Source organism: Desmodus rotundus, chromosome 5 (assembly GCF_022682495.2).
Source record: "Desmodus rotundus isolate HL8 chromosome 5, HLdesRot8A.1, whole genome shotgun sequence".
Taxonomy (NCBI): Eukaryota; Metazoa; Chordata; class Mammalia; order Chiroptera; family Phyllostomidae; genus Desmodus; species Desmodus rotundus.
Window position 1 is genome coordinate 166,856,288 of NC_071391.1, and position 17,840 is coordinate 166,874,127.

The 17,840-nt window shown below is 56.0% G+C and overlaps 1 protein-coding gene across 17 annotated transcripts in view; it reads left to right on the top strand.

The window, feature by feature from the left end:
• The window catches only part of MYT1L (myelin transcription factor 1 like), a 351,165-nt gene that overhangs the window by 289,634 nt on the left and 43,691 nt on the right, over positions 1-17,840 (top strand). For all 17 annotated transcript variants that reach the window (XM_053924170.1, XM_053924160.1, XM_053924168.1 and 14 more), the window contains 6 exons: positions 3,407-3,497; positions 4,945-5,052; positions 5,161-5,372; positions 12,852-13,105; positions 15,110-15,346; positions 17,509-17,630. In XM_053924170.1, the coding sequence (XP_053780145.1) occupies positions 3,407-3,497; positions 4,945-5,052; positions 5,161-5,372; positions 12,852-13,105; positions 15,110-15,346; positions 17,509-17,630 (1,024 nt within the window). The remainder of the gene's footprint in view (positions 1-3,406; positions 3,498-4,944; positions 5,053-5,160; positions 5,373-12,851; positions 13,106-15,109; positions 15,347-17,508; positions 17,631-17,840) is intronic.

Here is a 17,840-nt window from a genome sequence, read left to right on the forward strand (position 1 = left end):
CAGTTAGGTCTTACATTTTTGAACAACTGGATTCCCTTTGGAACTGAGCCGAAGTGCACTTCTTCCACCTCTCCTGCGGCACATGAAGTGTGCCGACCGTCTGGTCCGTCTGGACACACAGACGGCCAGAGCTGACTGTGCAGGAAAACAGCCCATTCTCAGAAAGAACTGCGGGGCTGTGGAGACTTGAGTCTGAGGGTCCCACCGTGTCTGGGGCACAGCTGCCAGGCAGGAGGGCGGAGTCGCTGGGCTTGAGATATGGCGAGAGGACCGGCTGACTGTGTGCTGGGGCTTTTGAGACCGGTCCCATTAAAATGCTGACTCGGGTACTCGGGGCAAATCTGTGGGAACCCAGAGACGTTCATAGTAGGTGAGGCTTAGAACACAGGCTCAGCAGAAAATTTTTAGGTGAAGCATATTTAGAAGCTATTGTGGCTCCAGGTTTTCAAATGGCTGCTGAGAAGAGCAGAGCCACGCTTCCTGCCCATGTCCTGGGAGCAGGCGAGAGGGGCGTGGGCACCAGCGGCCCTGCCCTGTGTGTTACATGACCAGGGCGACCGCATGTGTGGCCGTAGTGGCTGCCCCCCAGCCCGGCACTCCACTCGCACGCAGCCCACACTCGCCAAATGCCCTCCGAGCCCACGGGCAGCGCTGGCCCGTTTTTCAGACGAGGAAAACGCGTGCGGACTCCATCGCCACCTTTCCAGGCTGAGCTCAGGGCCCGGCCAGTGGGAGACGCCCAGTCCTTTTCAAACCAAAGTGACAGGTGCACGCTGGCCTGGCCACGGCCATCTGGGTTCCAAGCCCACCTGTCTCCATGGAGACTGGGGCCTGGCCCCGTCCCCTGCTGACCGGCGTGGCCCTGTGGGCTCGGTGCACACCCTCTGTGCTCAGTGCTCCTCACATGCAAAATGAGGGTGAGGACCATGCTCCAGTGTCATAAGAGAAAGCTTCTTTATGCCATTTCTCTTTAAGGCTTGTATTTTCACCTTGAAAACAGATCACTTTCTCCTTGTGGCTGACAAATCCCCCTGACTCTGCATTTCCACAGAGAAAGTCTAACTACAGCAGAAACAGGGGCCACACTCCAACAAGTCACCTGCTGGATGGGCTCATGAGGACCACCCTGGTCTCCCTGGGCCAGGCCAGGGACGGCTCAGCCCTGCCACTGGCCCCACAGATGCCTCCCCAGTATTTGCTCATGTAAAATTCCTCGCAGCACCTTACAAGTGGGAAGACATCGCTCTCCAGCTGAACTCCACAGAGTACTGTGTGGCCCCAGTTTGGATGCAGCATGCAGTGTTACAGGCAGAGGCGGCTCCGCTGGCCAAGACCCCTGCCCTGGCCCTCTGAGAGCCCCACCTAGACAGGGCGCCGCACAAGGCAGACATGGCCCCTGCAGACACGGCCTTGAGGCCCCTGGGGCAATGACCTCCCTGCATCAGCCTGTCCGGTGTGAGGGAGAAGGAACGTGGCATTTCTTTACGCGACTGGAATAGCACATGCAAGAGACCAGCCTGGAGGAGGCAAGCGGCAGGGACAGGAAGGCTGGGGCAGGTTCAGGAAGCATCCTCGAGATGCGCTGGCAGGGCTGGGAGACCATCTCCCAGGACAGGGAGACACAGGTGAGAGAGGAAGGCAAGGCCAGGCACTTTGGGACGCAGCCAGGTGGTTAGAGCAACAAGGGGCTGCATCTGTCCCACTAAAATGGAAGCGCTGTCAAGCCTTTGAGACGGTCAGATGTGTGGGAGCGCTCTGGCCGGCCCTCTGCATGGTGTCGTGGACACTCTAGTGAAGTCGCCCAGGTGGGAGCCACAGACGGGAGTTTAGGACACAAAAGGACAGGAAGGCAAAGCCAGGGGCGGGACAGGTGGAGAGAAGTCCGAGGACACGGAGGGACGGGAGAGGATGGTGTCTCCCCCCGGGTCCTACATACGAGGGCATTGCCTGAGGTCCAGAGAAGTCCACGAGGGAGACAGGAGAGTGGCAGCGAAGGACGGGCGGTCCGCGTGGTGAGGAGGCAGAGGCAGCGCAGACTCGGGGTGGCAGGGGAGTCCCGTCACGTGGCGGGGGACAGAGGCACCGTCATGTGGAGGTCTGCAGTGCAGATGCGTGTGCAGGGGTCAGCTGTGTGCAGGGACATCGAGCATAGAGAAGGGTGGGTGTTATCTGAGAGCAGCTGTGTCACGGGAAGGGAGCGTGTGATGTTTTAACAGGGTGATCAGAAAGCAGGAGAGAGTCTGGAATGAATGACGCAGGTCGAGCAGGACCCTGTAAGCAGGGGAATAGGACAGGTGGGGGTGCAGGCAAAGAGCTCGTGTGGGAAGGAGGGCCCCCCGCCTCTTCTGAGCCAGGCAGAGACCCAGAGAGTGGGGGCCAAGGTCTCCCAGGAGGAAGGCGTCCTAGACCCCCCTTCCAGCTAGGTCCCACCTAGAGCAAACCAGCCCAGTCCTGCTCGAGTTGTTTGGTCGCCACTGATTCTGCTGGGAGAGCTGCAACGGGGAACCAGACCGCAGGGACGGCCCAGAGTGAGGGGTGAGGGGTGGGCTCAGGCAGTAAGCGCATTGTGTGGGACAGCATGCACGCTACCCACGCTTCAGGGAAGGGGAGATTGTTCTAGAAGGAAGAAGGCTGTAGGGAATGGAACCCTGTGACTTGTTTGGGCAGACTTTACTGGGAGGGGGCCTTCCATGCTCACCTGCACTAGGTGAGGCTTGCCCACGGGGAAAGCCCCAACAGGTTCCTGCCACTCTGTTTCCAGGAGGTGGTGGCCAGTTGTGCTGGGGCCAATGTCGTAGGTCACTTCTCTTGACTGTCCACCTTCACTTCTCACACCCACCTGCCTTCCCCCACAGCCCCGAGCAGTGGCCTGTTCTTCAAGGAGAGAGGCCCATGGCTACGTGAGCAGTAAACATGCGGAAGGCAGGCTGGTCACTGCCGGGTGCGCGTGGCCGCCATGCGCGGTGCGGCCCACCTGCTGGTTCACAGGCTCAGCTGCACAGCGCTGACCGTTCTAGATGGAAAGTCATTAGTTAATCCACGGGATTTAAAAATCAGGCTTGGGGCTCTCTCTTTCCCCTTGACCACCCCACTCAAGATGCTGTGTGTTTTTGAAGCAGCAGCCCAGGCTTAGGTGTGGGACCAAGATCAGGGGCCCTTGCGTCCCTACCCCACTCAGACCACTTCGGCCCTCATGGCCCGCCCCCCAGCTCCACCCAGTGCACCCCGCATTGCATGCCACTCAGACGAGGTGAGACACATGTGTTCCCAACCATGCCATCACGCACGTCTGTGGGACTGTGTGCTTGCTGTCTGCAAGCCCCGTTGTTAGAACGGTGGCAGCTCCTGGACCCGGCCTGTCCCTGGCTTTTAATGCTGCACTGTTTTCTCTGCCTCTCCCGTCAAGTCCTCGCCATGCACGAGAATGTTCTCAAGTGTCCTACTCCAGGCTGCACAGGGCGAGGGCACGTAAACAGCAACAGGAACTCGCACCGCAGGTAAGCCTGCGGCGTCGTGCCGCACCCCGCCTGCAGGCGGCCCTCCGCAGGCCCGCGCGTCTCCTGCCCAACCCAGAGGATGGAGACCGGTCCCCTGGCTCACAGGGTCTCAGGTGCTTAGACCCCTTTTTCACAGACAGGGCTTTTAGTTGTCTCACCCACATGGAAGGTGCCATTCAAGGGATAGTGGAACTGGGACCTGGAAAGAACACAGTAAAGGCTCCCCTGTCCTCCAGGGAGCAGGAGGGACCGTGTCCCATGCTCCAGGCACAGGGGGACGCAGAGCACAGGAACACTGTGTAGCATACAAAGCATCACGGCTGCTGCCAAACTCTGCCGTAGCCCCGTCGCTGGTGTGGACCACCAGATGGGCGGGTGTCGGGAGCGTGTGCTGTGTATGGCGCCAGGCAGCTAGGCCGTTCTTGGCCCAGTGCTGCCCTCCCATGCTCTGGGCAAATCCCATCTCCCTCCTGCGTCAGGCCTCTGCTACATTGCCTTGGGCTCAGTCGGATACTTTCTTGCAGAAGGCGGTTATGTTTCCCTGTCTTACAGCCCCATCTCAGCCTCACAACTCTTATAAAACTGCCTCTAAATGGACCACCCTGAGTGTCACTTGAGGCCTAGCTTTCCTGGGTGGTGAATTTGGTTGCTTGTATTAAATGTATAAGGAAACAAATGGCAACCCCACTTCTGAGAGCGGCCTGGGCTTGTGCTGCAAAAGGAGGCGGGGTGAGGGTGGGGGCAGTGAGGTCATGCTGAGCACGACTAGATGGCACATTCCCATACCAGCTCCTCTGTCCCACCTTCACACAGCCACACACAGACTGAGGGCCACGTGTGCCTGCACTCCGTGGGCATGTGATGCCACAGAAATGGCAGACACCGTGGTTTCAGAAGAGCAGACCGGGTGCTCATGCATGAGGACTCGGCTCTGAAACAGTGCCCAGCAGTCCTCGAGGGATCCGGCCCGCCTCCCGCTCTCTCGGGGGAGGGCCGTCCAAGTGCTATGGTGGGTGGGGCTCGCTCGCACGGTCAGGGTCAGTCCAGACTTCTGGCCCAGTGCCGGCCAGAGCCCTGCTCGCACTGCCCAGGCCCAACAGCCCCCCACGGTGAGCCCTCCTCTGCAGAGCCCTGCATGCCCCAGGCCAGAGCCTGCGTCCAACACTGGCGCCGGCTCACACTCTCTTGTGTCGCAGAGCTTGTTAGCAGCCACTGAAAGGACGGAGCGCTTTTACACAGGGTGTGGCCCGCAGCACTGTCTGCTGGGGACAAGAGGGAACATGCCAGCCCTCCTGTCCTGGCTGCCAGGAAAGCCGGCTCGGTTTGGGAAATGGACCCCCCACCCCTGCTGGGGGTCTGGCTGTGCTGATGGGGGTTGGGGGTGGTGACCGGTGTGTGTGCTGCAGAGCCATCTGGGGAGACACCTGACCCCTGTCTGTCATTGCAGCCTCTCTGGATGCCCTATTGCCGCAGCAGAGAAGCTGGCAAAGGCCCAAGAGAAACACCAGAGCTGCGACGTGTCCAAGTCCAACCAGGCCTCCGACCGTGTGCTAAGGTACTGGCTTGGGGCGTGCTGTTGCGTGCGCTCTGGGTTCCACGCGAGCCCCGTCTGCCCCGCAGCCACGGGAAAGCCAGCTGTCGGTTGTTTGTTGTTTGCTTACAGGCCAATGTGCTTTGTAAAGCAGCTCGAGATCCCTCACTACGGCTACAGAAACAGCGTACCCACTACCACGCCGCGCTCCAACCTGGCCAAAGAGCTGGAGAAATACTCCAAGACCTCGTTTGAGTACAGCAGTTACGACAGCCACACTTACGGCAAGCGGGCCATAGCTCCCAAGGTGCAAACCAGGGACATATCCCCCAAAGGATATGATGGTAGGAGGTGCACACTCTTCTACACGAGAGTCGCGCTTGCCGTTGATGATGTTGTTGTTGTGTGTGCCCATGTCCTACAGGCTGGCCAAGCATGTGGCCACTCGCTAGGTCCCAGAGGGCATCACACGCCGTGGGGGCCCCTTGGCTGACAGCGAGGGTCCATGGGTGGGCAGTGGGGACCACACAGTGGACAGAGAGCCGTGCTCATCCGCTTCCTACTGTGGCTGGGACCGTGTCCTCATCTCTGTAAATGCCCTTGAATAGATGGCCCAGCCTAGATGAGCTGGGACAGCCGGCAGCAGCGGCCCAAGTCCTGGGCATTTGGGGGAGGTCTGTACCCCCACCCCCACTCTCAGCCCTGGGTGCACACTGGAGCCATCAGGAGAGCTTTGAAATTCCAGTGTTCTGGCCGCACCCCACACCCGGCAAACCAGGATGCCCAGTGTCCCCTGTGAGGTGGCATTTTTAAAGTCCCCGTGACTCTCCTGTACAGCTGAAGGAGGGTGACTTCTGCTGCTGTCACCCAGTACCTCCAGTAGGCAGGGACCCTGGTCATCCCCCCACCCCCCAGGGGGCAGTCCCTGCTGTGATGTGCCTTTGTCGCCGGCACACTCGGAGCCGTCACAGCACACACCAGCAAAGCAGAGCCAAGGGGTCTCACTGAGCCCTGTGCTCCCCAGGAACAAGCCCGTCCGAGCCCCTCCGCGGGGGCAGGGGGCAGCTGTGACCTCAGCCCAGCCCTTCCCAGAGCCCCTGGTCAGCGGGGGCCGCAGGGGGAGACCGGCTGCTCTGACCTTCCCCACTCGCCCCAGCAGTGGTGTTTCAGACTCGGCTCCTTGGGCTCAGCTGGCAAGTGGTGCTGATCGGATACAGGCCGCATGACTTCCGATGATTTAAAGGCCTATCTCTAGCAGAGGCAGGAGATAGATTTTTAAAGATCTTTGAGCTTCTCTCTGTAAAAGATAATTAAAACCACAGCAAAAATTCATTTAAATTGAATGCTTGGGGAGTTCTGAAACCTTTTCATAATTCAATATGAGTAGCTTTTTCTAAGTTATGTGAGTCATTCCTTGCCTTAATAACAATTAATTTGTATAGTGAATAGAATTTAGTATTTCTTTGATGTATCAAATATGGATTATCCTTGCATGTATCAATTTTTAATATATAGGAACAAATAGATAAATGGAAAAGAGGAAGTGGCCTACAGTACAACAGAAAATAATTATTTTGTTTTGTTTATTTCGTAATAATCATTTGTCAGCTTCAGGTTTTGTTATAACTTCATTCATTTAATTGCAAATGAAGGATCAAAAGAATTGAAGCCACGTACTTGAGGATTCTGCTGATACTGTCTTCAGTGTATTGACATTTTGCATGATGTGATGGGGCCTTTGATTAGCTGTCCCTGCTCACACGCCTAGCTGCTGCCGCCGCTTTCTGGGGCGTGACCCCCTCAGCCTTATTGCCATGGTGGAGCTGTGGGTAGGGCCAGGCCAGCAGAGCACTTCTGCAGGGTGGCCATGCCCGGCAGAGGGTTAGAAGTCAGACATGCTGGGGTCTGGTCTCAGCTCTCCCAGTAGGCGCCGTGTAATGCTGAACACGCTCATTTTCCCGTGTGTCCGTGTCCAGAGTAGAGTGGAGGGCGCGGTGCCCGCCCTACCCACTCAGGCTGCTGGGACAACCCGGAAACGACTCTGAAGAGGGGACAGCATTACCTTAGTTATTGGCATGCATTCTCGCTGCCCAGAAAAGAACACCTGTTGTCAGAAGCTTGGGCAGAGAGCCATGCTGTTCAGCTGACCCACAAGAAAACAGGAATATAGAGGAAAAACCTCACTACTAGGTCTTCAAGAAAATAAGAAAATAGGAAAGACACCCTTGTAACGCTAAACATTTCCTGCAAAGAAGCCCTGTGGCCCCCTTTCTCATCCACTAGACTCACCAGGCAGACTTCTCAGATGTCAGGAAGTACCCGCTGAGGGTGCTCAGCTGGGTCCGACCCTGAGGTGGGAGGAGCGGAGAAGAGCAGGGGCACCAAAGGGGGGCTGCAGTCGGTGATCACCTTCCCAGAGCATGCCCCCGAGACTTGTTCTAGGTGCATGAGGGGTTCGGTCATCGCTCCTTAAAAACACGGTGAAATACACGTGCTGTGTAGGGTGGTGGGGGTGGGGACAGGGAACAGTGCTTGGGAGCAAGGAGCAGCACCCTGGAGCTGCTGGATGGGCAGGAAAGGGGGCCCTTCCCCACTGTCTGCTCAGCCCTTAGCACAGGGATGCGACCTCCTGCATCCTTCTAGACACGCACTAGTAGCTGTCTGTCTGTCCATCTGCCTGTGTCTATCCATCTGTTTATTCATCCATCTATCTACCATCCATCCACCCACCATCCACCCATCCACCATCCATCACTCATCATTCATCCATTCATTCATCCATCATCCATTTGTTTATCAATCTGCCCATCATCCATCCATCCACCCACCCACCCATTTATCTTCCCATCTGTCTGTCTGTACATTTATCTACCTGTCTGCCTGTCTATCACCTGTCTGTCTATTCTTTTCCTCTTGGTAACAAGTTTCAAGGAAGGGCGTGTGACTCAAGAGAAGACAGGTAAAGACACACTCGCACATGGTGAGCTGGGGCGTCCATCGTGCTTGCAGGAGCCAGTCTGAGCTCTCTCCAGCGGCCAGTGTTAGACGTGACCGTGAAGCTAAGTAGACATCACAAGCAGGGGAAAAGGGATGAGAGAGAGAGAGAAGCCAGGAGGCCTGCAGGTCAGCGGGACTGCCAGGGGCTGGGGAGGCTACACTTGTCGCACGTGAGATGAGGGACGGGGCAGGGACGACTGCGCAGACGGTGAGGCACGGACATGAAGTCCACGTGCAGAAAGTGACAGTGGAGGGGAAGGGGAGAGAGCAGAGGGCTCGAACTGGGGTCCCACTCCTGCCCCGGCCGTGGGTACCAGGCCGGCGTCCCTCCCAGACCCCAGCACAGCCTGCTTTCCTGGGGAGCTGAGAATGGCTCTTCCAGCTTTGCATGCTCGGGAAAAGTGAAAGAAGATCTTGTGACATGTAAAAATGATGTGAAACTCACAGTTTGGTGTTTGCAAGTTAAACTCCCCACACCCTTCTTTGCTCACTTGCTGCAGAGCTGAGCGACTCTAGCAGAGGCTGAGCCACCTGCAGTCTCTGGGCAGTTTGTCGGCCCTCAGGGTGGCTGCGCACCCAAAATGCACAGCCCCGAATGGCCTTTCCCAGCTTCTCGATTCTCCTGGCCTCAAAACCCTTTCCTCTCCTTTGCCCTCCTCCCTGTCTTCTGTCCTGCCCGAGTCCAGGCCACAGGGGCGGGGGAAGGACCTCATGGAACTACTCGGGCAGCTTGCCAGGGCTGCCTTCCCTTCCGTCCGGCCCTCACTAGTTAGTCCCTGGGGCTGGTCCTCCTTGCCCTCCCACCCGGCCCCCTGCCAACCCTTCTCTGGAAGATAGATGTCCTCCTGCTCCCTGGCCAGGTGCTGGCCCCAGCCTGCACTCAGCTGCCCTCCTCGTGACTGATGCCCCAGTTTGCTCATATAGAGCATGAGCCCCATGCTGACCCACATGCAGCCCTGGGTCTCCTCCCTGGTAACACCACAGGCCTTGTCTTCCCGCTGGGCTGTGAGCTCCTAGAGGGTTAGAGGCCCTGTGTTCAGATTTACACCTGGTGGCACCAGGGTTGGGCAGGCAGCCTGTAGCTGGGCAGGGAGTGCTGACAGAGAGCAGGGTGGGGCGAGAGAGGGAGAGACAGAAAGGGAGGGAGGAAAGCCAAGGACCCTTCTTGTTTCAGACACGTTAAACCCTGTGAGGAGGTGACTTGCACACAGGTGTCACCTAATGGGGTAGTCTTTCAGGAAAGCCCCTTCGTCCCCTCCAGACATGCACCCGGGCTTGGGCTCACCAAGCCATGAGAGAGCACCAACATGCCCACACAGACTGAGAGGCAGGGCGACACACAGTGGTGGCAGAGGCCTGAGGCTGCCAGGCCCCCCGGGCGGGGTCAACCCTCAGGAGGCGTGTCTGTGCGCCACGTCCCTTCCCATCGGGTCTTCGTGGGCCTGCGGGACGTCAGGGCACATTATCTGCTCCGCAGAGCAGCAGTCTCCAGCCTTCTTTGTCTTGTGGCGCACATAACCCAACTACGAACATTCTGCAGCACACCGAAACCACGTCCTTTGCCAGTCTGACGACAAGATAGGTATAATTTTGACTCGTTCACGCCAGACAGCTGTGGTTGTGTTGGCTGTTGTTGTTTTTCATTTGGCAACCTAAGGGGCAAGAGGCCAGTGCCCCTGACGAAGTCAGGTGTCGCGCGTTTTAACACTCTTGTGGCGCTCCGGGCGAAAGTCCTGCCTTACAGGAGTGCGTTGGCGCATGAGAGAGCGGACGCTTCTAGGAGTATGAGACGCGCCGGCAGTTAGATGCCTGTGCACAGAGCAGGTTAGACAGCGGGTGCTGGTTGGAAGGTGTTTTGCTTTGTTCAGTTTATTGATCATATTTAATCCGCACGGATATCACATGGTTTCTCTTTCTCTGGTGTGGGGGCTCGGCTCCCAAGTCCTTCCCTGAGGGCCCATTCGCGACTGTGCCTGTCTTAGGTTGTCCCTCCTTTGAGGAATCTTACCAGTCATTGGCTAACCGGTCATCTGCCCGGGGCCAAGCAGGGGGAGGTGAAAGGGGGCAGAGGCGGTGTCCCTGCCAGGGAGATAAGTTTTGTCTCCTAAGTAGCTTATGACCCCAAGGTCTTTTTACTCAGCCTTGGCCACGAGGGGTTAGTTTTTGAGACCAGGCAGGGTGGTCCCCAGCACTCTGGCCGCCTCTCAGGGAAACTTCTCGGCGTGGCGTGGGCCGCGGGCTGTGCAGGTGGGACTGCAGGAAGGCGAGGCCTGTAGAGCCGCAGCTCTTGTGGTGCCCATTGACACGCTGGCACCTAGAAGGATGTTGACAGGCTCCCGGCTGCCAGCTGCTTGGAGATGGTGTGGCTGAGCACAGCTCCGCTGCCCACAGAAATGCCCATGCCCTTCGCGGTGCTTCAGGGCTCCCCCCTGGCCACTGGGGTTCCCTCAGTGGGACAGAGGGGTCAGCAGCAAGGCCATCCCCATGCCTGCAGCTCTGCAGCGCCCTCTGGTGTCCACATAGACTGGCCGTAGCTCACTGACTCCAGGGTTTTGTAAATGTTTCACAGATAAACTAGGGCCCAGGGCCTTCATCGCCTGAAAGGTCTGAAGTATGAAGACTCTGATTTGCATTTGGAACAAAACATTTAGTGAAAGGACCCATCTGTCCGAGTTGCATCTGGAGCATGGGAGCTTGGGAGGGTGCATCTGTTCTGGAACCTCCCCTGGATGCCATGTGGTGGGGTCTTCGGGTGTGTGCTTTTGGGGGGAGTAGACACCCGTCACCAAAGCTGGCTGCACTTTGGTGCTGGACACATGGTGTCCTGCCTACTTTAGAAATTGAAATTTACTCATTTCTGAACAAAACTGCTGTTTTTCTTGTTGCTGTGGACTGCATTTTTTCCTGAGCCAGTGGCTAGCCCTCACTAGGGAAAAAAAAACCTTCTAATTTTATTTCTCCCAGAATGGTTATATTCTTGCCTTTGTTACGAGTGAGTGAGTGATGTTGACCTGCAAACTTCTGCACACGTGCAAACGTCTCAGGCTGGCACTGCCCTCTCCTCGAGGTCGTGGCCGGCCCCGAGGTGGCCTCCTGAGGGACAGGCTCCATGGGGTCCCTTGGCCCTGCCCCCTCCCCCCAGCCCTCTGTGCTCTGAGCTGAGAACACTGCCCACCCTGTGCCTTGTGCTGGAGAGCGAAGGCTCACTTGCAGAGGACAGAGGGCGGAGGCCCCGTGGCCTGCACACCAAAGTGTGGTCACTGGCTCCCACAGCTGAGCTCATTCAGATGGGCAGCATGGAATTAACTTACCTATGAGTCACTCCTGCTTAGGGCATGAGTGTGGGATTGACCCTCTGCTCCGTGCGAGGGAGCCTGGACCTAGAGTTTAGCAGCTCATGCAGTGGCTTGGTGGGCTATTGAGGGGCTGCGGTACAGTCAGTGGCTTGCCTCGTCGCATGCAGCCAGTGGGGACAGTGAGCCTCGTCCGCAGCATCAGGAAGGCATGGGTTTCATTGCAGACTCGTGAGAGTCATCGGCGAGGAAGGCTTAGGTCTTTTTCCATTTGTGTCTGGTTCGGGTGCTTTGGGGTGGTTCCTTGGTACTGCTCTTAGTGACAGACCTTGTTGGCTGTTGACGTTCATTCCGTCATTACATCCAGTTTTGCTTTCCTCTTCCTGTTGGGGGAAAGCACTGTGCCGGCCTCCTCAGGGTGGGGCTCAGCTTGCAGACCCACTAGTAACAATTTGGGGACACGTGTGAGAGCAGGGTCAGGCTGCAGGCTCCCTCCCACTCTCAGCAGGGATACGGATGGGTTTTGTGATCTGGGCTCAGGCGGCTGCAGCCCAGCAGAAGCCCCATCCCGGCAGCCCTGCACCAGCTCCTCGGCCCCTCATGCCCGCCCACGTGTCCGGTCCAGGCCACCCGGGGAGCCGGGAGCTCACTTGGGAAAGAAGGAGCAAGAGACACCTATGCTTCCCGACAGGCGGCTCTCTGGGGCAGAGCTCAGGCCACCACAGGGAGGTATTTTCTAGGGTCCACCACCCTCCCAGCTCACCTGTGCATGACCCTCACTCCCAGGACTCAGGGGGAGAAGTCTGACCCCGGGGGCATTGATGACCCTGGAGTGCTAATGGGCCATCCTCATAAGTCATCCATCAGACAGCTCCTTCCTTGCTGGAGGAGCTCTTAGCACTCAGGTCCTGCCTGATCCTGAGGGCCTGTCTGGCTGCTGGAGAGCTGGCTGCTCAGCAGGAAGCTGTGGGTGGTGCTCTGCACCCAAGCGGCTGCTGGCTGCGCGCCTGTTTGTCTCAGATTTCCCAGGTCCACAGGGCGCACCTCTGCTCTTGGCCAGCACTCTTTCACCCCTGTGTCTCTCTGTTAGAATCCAGGATGACATTTCTTGAGGAAAGGGGTGTTTCAGTCACACTGTCCAGTGCATATGCCCAGCCTGAAGGCCACTTCCCAAAGCGCAGGTCCCCAGAGGCCTCACAGGTGGCCTAGGGCCTGTGCAGCCATCACCTGCATGTAGGACAGTGAGCCTCTCCTGGTGAGAGGGAGCAGCCAGTCTCCTGGGTCCCCATCACTGCCGACAGCCCGGTGTCTGAGCTCGGAGCAGTGCTCCCATGGGAGGAGAGTGCGCCCTGTCCTCCTGATGCACCCGGTGTCCCAGGAGGCAGGCCCAGGAGGCAGGCTTCCCCTTGTGTGCTTGCCACTGGCCCCTTGCCCTCCGTGCGATGTGTGTCTGCGCGCAGGGCTGGCGGGAGGCATGGGTGGAGGGTGCCGGGCGCGGCGGGGACCCGAGTCACCCCTGCCCTGTCTCCCCAGCGAAGCGGCTCTGCAAGGATGGCAGCCCCAGCAGCAGCGCCGCCAGCAGCTACGCGCCCAGCAGCAGCAGCAGCCTGAGCTGTGGGGGTGGCGGCAGCAGTGCCAGCAGCACCTGCAGCAAGAGCAGCTTCGATTACACACACGACGTGGAGGCGGCGCACATGGCAGCCACCGCCATCCTCAACCTGTCCACCCGATGCCGTGAGATGCCGCAGAACCTGCCCACCAAGCCACAGGGCCTATGTGCCACCCGGGTACTCCCACCTGGATGGGCCCACCTGGTGGGGTGAGGGAGGCGGGGCCCCCTCAGGACACAGAGCAGCAGCGGTGCAGAGCCCGTGGCCTCCCTGAGCGCCCTTTCTAGTTGAAGGACACAGTGCTGCTGAGAACTGGTCACAATCGCTGCACATCAGGGAGTGTGTCCCCTTTGAGGCCCAGGCTCACTTCTGGGAACGAATGGCACCAGAGCCCTGAAGGAGCAGCATGCCTTGAACTTCAAACATGGGGAAGGCTGTCAAATAAAAGGCAGGACTGTCCCTTACTGCGCCCCCAATAGGTCACCGAGCGCTAGGGAGCAGAGAAAACACCCGTCTGACTTCTGCTGGTCACACAGGGGTAACTGTCTCGGGGATGGGGCTGTCATTGTGACCCTCTTGTCCAGGACTCATGGTGACAAGGGCAGGAGAGCAGGTTGCGTGGCCTCACGGCAAGCTGCCTGCCCAGCAAGGCCACTAGGTGGGTGGGAACGCGGGTGGCATGCTCAGAGGACGTGTGAGCGAGCACGTCCCCTCCTCTCTGGGGGTCAGAGGGTGTCTGTCCATCACCTAGAGCTGCTCAGCCACGCTCAGTGGCCTCGCCCCCAACAGGGTGGTTACGGATCAGGGTGATTTGTATGAAGGGAGAAAGGTCAGTAATTTCATGTTCTGCAAATGCATTCCTCCTATTACTATTTTTATTCCTAGATTTTGGGAAGGATCAGGGGCAGGCAGTTTCCATGGTGACCAGGGCTGCTAAATGTGAGGCTGCCATGGGGGAGGGTCTTTAGCAACAAAAAAGAAAAGACCATGAACCCTTATAATTTTTTCACTTTATTAAAATTAAACTAAGACTGAGAGAATTAAATCTAACATTATGAAGGCTAAATTAGTATGAAAGCTTGAAATCAGGAGTGCATTTTGACAAAAGAGTTGAGGCAGAATAATACTCTATAATTTATTAAGGTAACAGCCCAAAGGATGGGATTTTTATTCCAAGCATCTTCCTGCTGCTGTTCCATCTGAGGAAAGAGCTGCCAGACGTTGGAGTTGGCAGCGGCATTCCTGCCAGCTCTGAGTCCCGTGTCTGTGGGGCTCCCAGGGCCGTGGGGCATTCTGATTGCTCTTCTCTCTCCTTCACGTGTCCTTCCCTCTCTCCCTCCTCCTGAGAGGTTCACTCTCAAGAATTCTTGATCTGTTTCAAAGCATCTTCAGAAAAGAAAGGCACTCACCCTGGACTCCTTTGTTCTTTAAGCCAGGTGACTGAATTGCCGATTTGCTGGGCTGAGTGCAGGCCAGGCCATGACCTCAGCAGCGGCGGCCTTGGGCACTGGGATGCCCTGGCGGCCCCTCTGACGATGGACAAGTCCCTGCATCATGGGAGTTCATATTAGGAGTCAGTTCTCACCCCTCCTCCCCCCACCCCCAATTCTTTTGTTTTCTTCTTCTGCAAGTCTAGAAATATCTAGCACCAATGAAACCAAACGAGAATTTTTTAGTATATGTCCATTTTAAGAACATGTAATTTTAGGGATAAGTATATGTTCTGTACACACACACATTATAACTCTGATCTCGTAAAGGTATTTGAAGTGGAATGGAATGGAAATTAGGCATGCATTTGATTTTCTTCTGGCCAGGCTTACTTCCAGAAGCAGAGGTGTACTGGGAGCAAGAGGATGTAAGTAGGTAATAGGTCTGACTTACGGAGGACAGACAAGGATAGATAAGGGAGGTAAGTGATAGGCAGATGAATACATGGCAGAGGGTAGATATACACATACATACATACATACATAGGTGATGGTGGATGGATGGATGGACAGGTGGATACGTGACAGACTGACCAACAGAGAGGTGGCTGCAGGCACCTGGGGCAGCAGAAGTGAGTAGAGGGCCCACCTTCCCACTCACCGGGGCTCGCATGAATTCTGTGCTGGCAGGAGGTGGGCTGCCATCAGGGGATGGAGCCACGTGGTCACCTGTCTGTCTCTCTGCCTGCAGAACCCTGACATGGAGGTGGATGAGAACGGCACGCTGGACCTGAGCATGAACAAGCAGAGGCCGCGGGAGGGCTGCTGCCCTGTCCTGACCCCGCTGGAGCCCATGTCCCCACAGCAGCAGGCTGTGATGAGCAGCCGGTGCTTCCCGCTGAGTGAGGGGGACTGCTGGGACTTGCCTGTAGATTACACCAAAATGAAGCCGCGGAGAGTAGACGAGGACGATTCCAAAGAGATTAGTGTACGTCCTCTTCCGTGAGCCCACTCCGTGCCCTCGCATTGGTGGCTGGGTGTCCTCCTGGGTAGAGGCCATCGGCACACACCTTAGAGAACATGCCTTTTCTCTTTAAGTAGGACCTTTAGCTAATGAGACTGTGCAACACATTTTTGGTTGACTCGGGAAAGATTTGTGACTAACATCAATTTGGTGAAACAAACCATTGACTCTCCTACATGATGAATTTTCTATTCTACATGAGAGTGCTCTCTTACAGTCTCTCTAAGAAATGGGTAAGCAGCACACCAGTTCCTTTTCGTGGGAGATGTGCTGCTGTCGTACAGGGTGTTCCTTGTAGGTGGCACATCGGAATGAGGCTTGACCTGTGCCTGGCTGACCGCGTGCTGGTGCGGAGCTCTTTGCGGCTTAACCATACCTGTTCTGCAAGAGACCAGAGCTGCTCTGAGCCTCCCCCAGCCTCCCCCAGGTCTCTCTCACGGTCCAGGACTCCTACATCAAGAGCATACCTTTACAATGGTGAAAATTTTCAAATTCAGGTTATTAAAATATTGGGTTGGCCAAAAAGTCCACATGGTTTTTTTCCACAAAATAAAATACACATTTTCACCAGTATCTTTATTGATTTGGGTATTCTGAGTATGTCAGCCATCTCCCGCTACTGACTTCTAGTCAGGGGAGACCAGGGGTGCTGCTAAACATCTTCCAATGCATAGACAGCCCCACTGCAGAGAATTATTTGGCCAAAATGTCAAAGGTATCAAGAAACTTCACAAAGCACTACTGACATGTTCGATCAGTCACAGTACCTTCTCCGTATACTGCACAAATCTTTTTTTGCATTTTGGTTGTGTTTTTACCTTTCTTGTAATAAGAAAGCATAATATACCAAAATGCGTATTTTCTTCCATCTTCAATATTAGAATGGCTGCACAAAAATTCATCGATTTTGATAATTTTAAATGCATGCAAACTATAACGATACACTGTAACAAAATTGTTTTGAAGTTAGAGACAACTAAGCACTCCTAGAGCCCTCGTATGGAAACAACATGATGGGCTCTTTGGCCAGCCCAGTAATTGTAATATCCTTTTGGCTAAGCAAAGAAAAACTTGTTTTTTATTGGGCTGACTTTGTTCTCCAGTCCTGAAAATTATAACAACTCTCTTCACTGAAAAATGAAACCTCTTTTTTAATACAATGGGGAGATCACCAGCAAAGCAATAGCATCCTACAGAAACAAGGAGGTGGAGAAAGGGAAGCCTCCACTATTTGTAGGACTTAGTGGAAAGCGCCTTTTTGTAAGGCCTTTCTATCTCAAAGCCTATTGTCTGTATTTCTCAGACTGAAAATTGTAACAGGACAGAGTGGCAAGCCACATTCCAGAGTGGTTTTCTCTGCTACAGTGTTGCATCATTAGAACAGCGTAAGGCATCGCAGCTAAATCTCCGTGTTCATTTTAATGAATATTAAGCCCTCTTAAATCAACAGAAGTATTTGCATCAGGCAGACTGTCATAGAAGTAAACACGATGCCAGTGTTCAGGAGACACACTTGCTCAACGCTGCCATCTATAGGAGTTTCTAGGTCACTGCAGTTGGGCCCACTTCTTACAGAAAAGAAAATGCTGCAAAGGAATTATTTAAAACTGCATCATCTAAGTTGATGTCCCCTTGCTGGGACTTGAGGACCTGGGTGCAGTAGTCTGCAGTGATTGCTAACACCACACGCAGTCTGAGATCGCAGCCGTGGTGCTGGTGCTGTGCGGCCAGGTCAGGGTGACGCGGGCAGGGCAGCCTGTGCCCACAGGGGTGGGTGGGATGCTGGGTGAGCGATCCCTGTGGTCGGGTAGTTCCGTCCCTCTTGTGTGTACGGCTGATGGAATCCTGAACAAGGCCCTGCCCTGGGGCAAGTGCCTGTAATTCTAGAAGTTGAGAGCTGTTGATGACCTACCTACTAGGTCCAGCACAGAGGAGAGAGAGCCTGTGAACAAATTCCAGTTTGCGCTTTCAGGAGGGCCGCGAGTGGACAGAGATGCCCGGTGATTCTAGAGGTCGAGTTGGGAGAGTTGAGAAATGAGAGGCAGCCACCCCAGCTGGGGACATGGCCTTCAGTCTCTGTGTGGGGTTATCAGCTGTGTGGCCCTGAAGCTGTGTTTCACCCGCAGCCAGAAGACTTGGATCCCTTCCAGGAAGCTCTGGAAGAAAGAAGGTACCCAGGGGAGGTGACCATCCCCAGCCCCAAGCCCAAGTACCCCCAGTGCAAGGAGGGCAAAAAGGACCTGATCACGTAAGCGTGGCGCCAGGCGCGCCGTCCCTCTTCCTCACTGTCCCTTCCTTCAGCGTATCTCTAAAACTGATGTGTATCTGCCTTGCCGTCTGAGCATGCGACATTCGCGGCATATACATGTCTCAAGCTGCCGGGTCAGCAGAGCGGCACGCCGCGCGGCCGCCCGCGGGGACCCCACCCTCATCCAGCCACGCATCCTGCAGCTTCTCT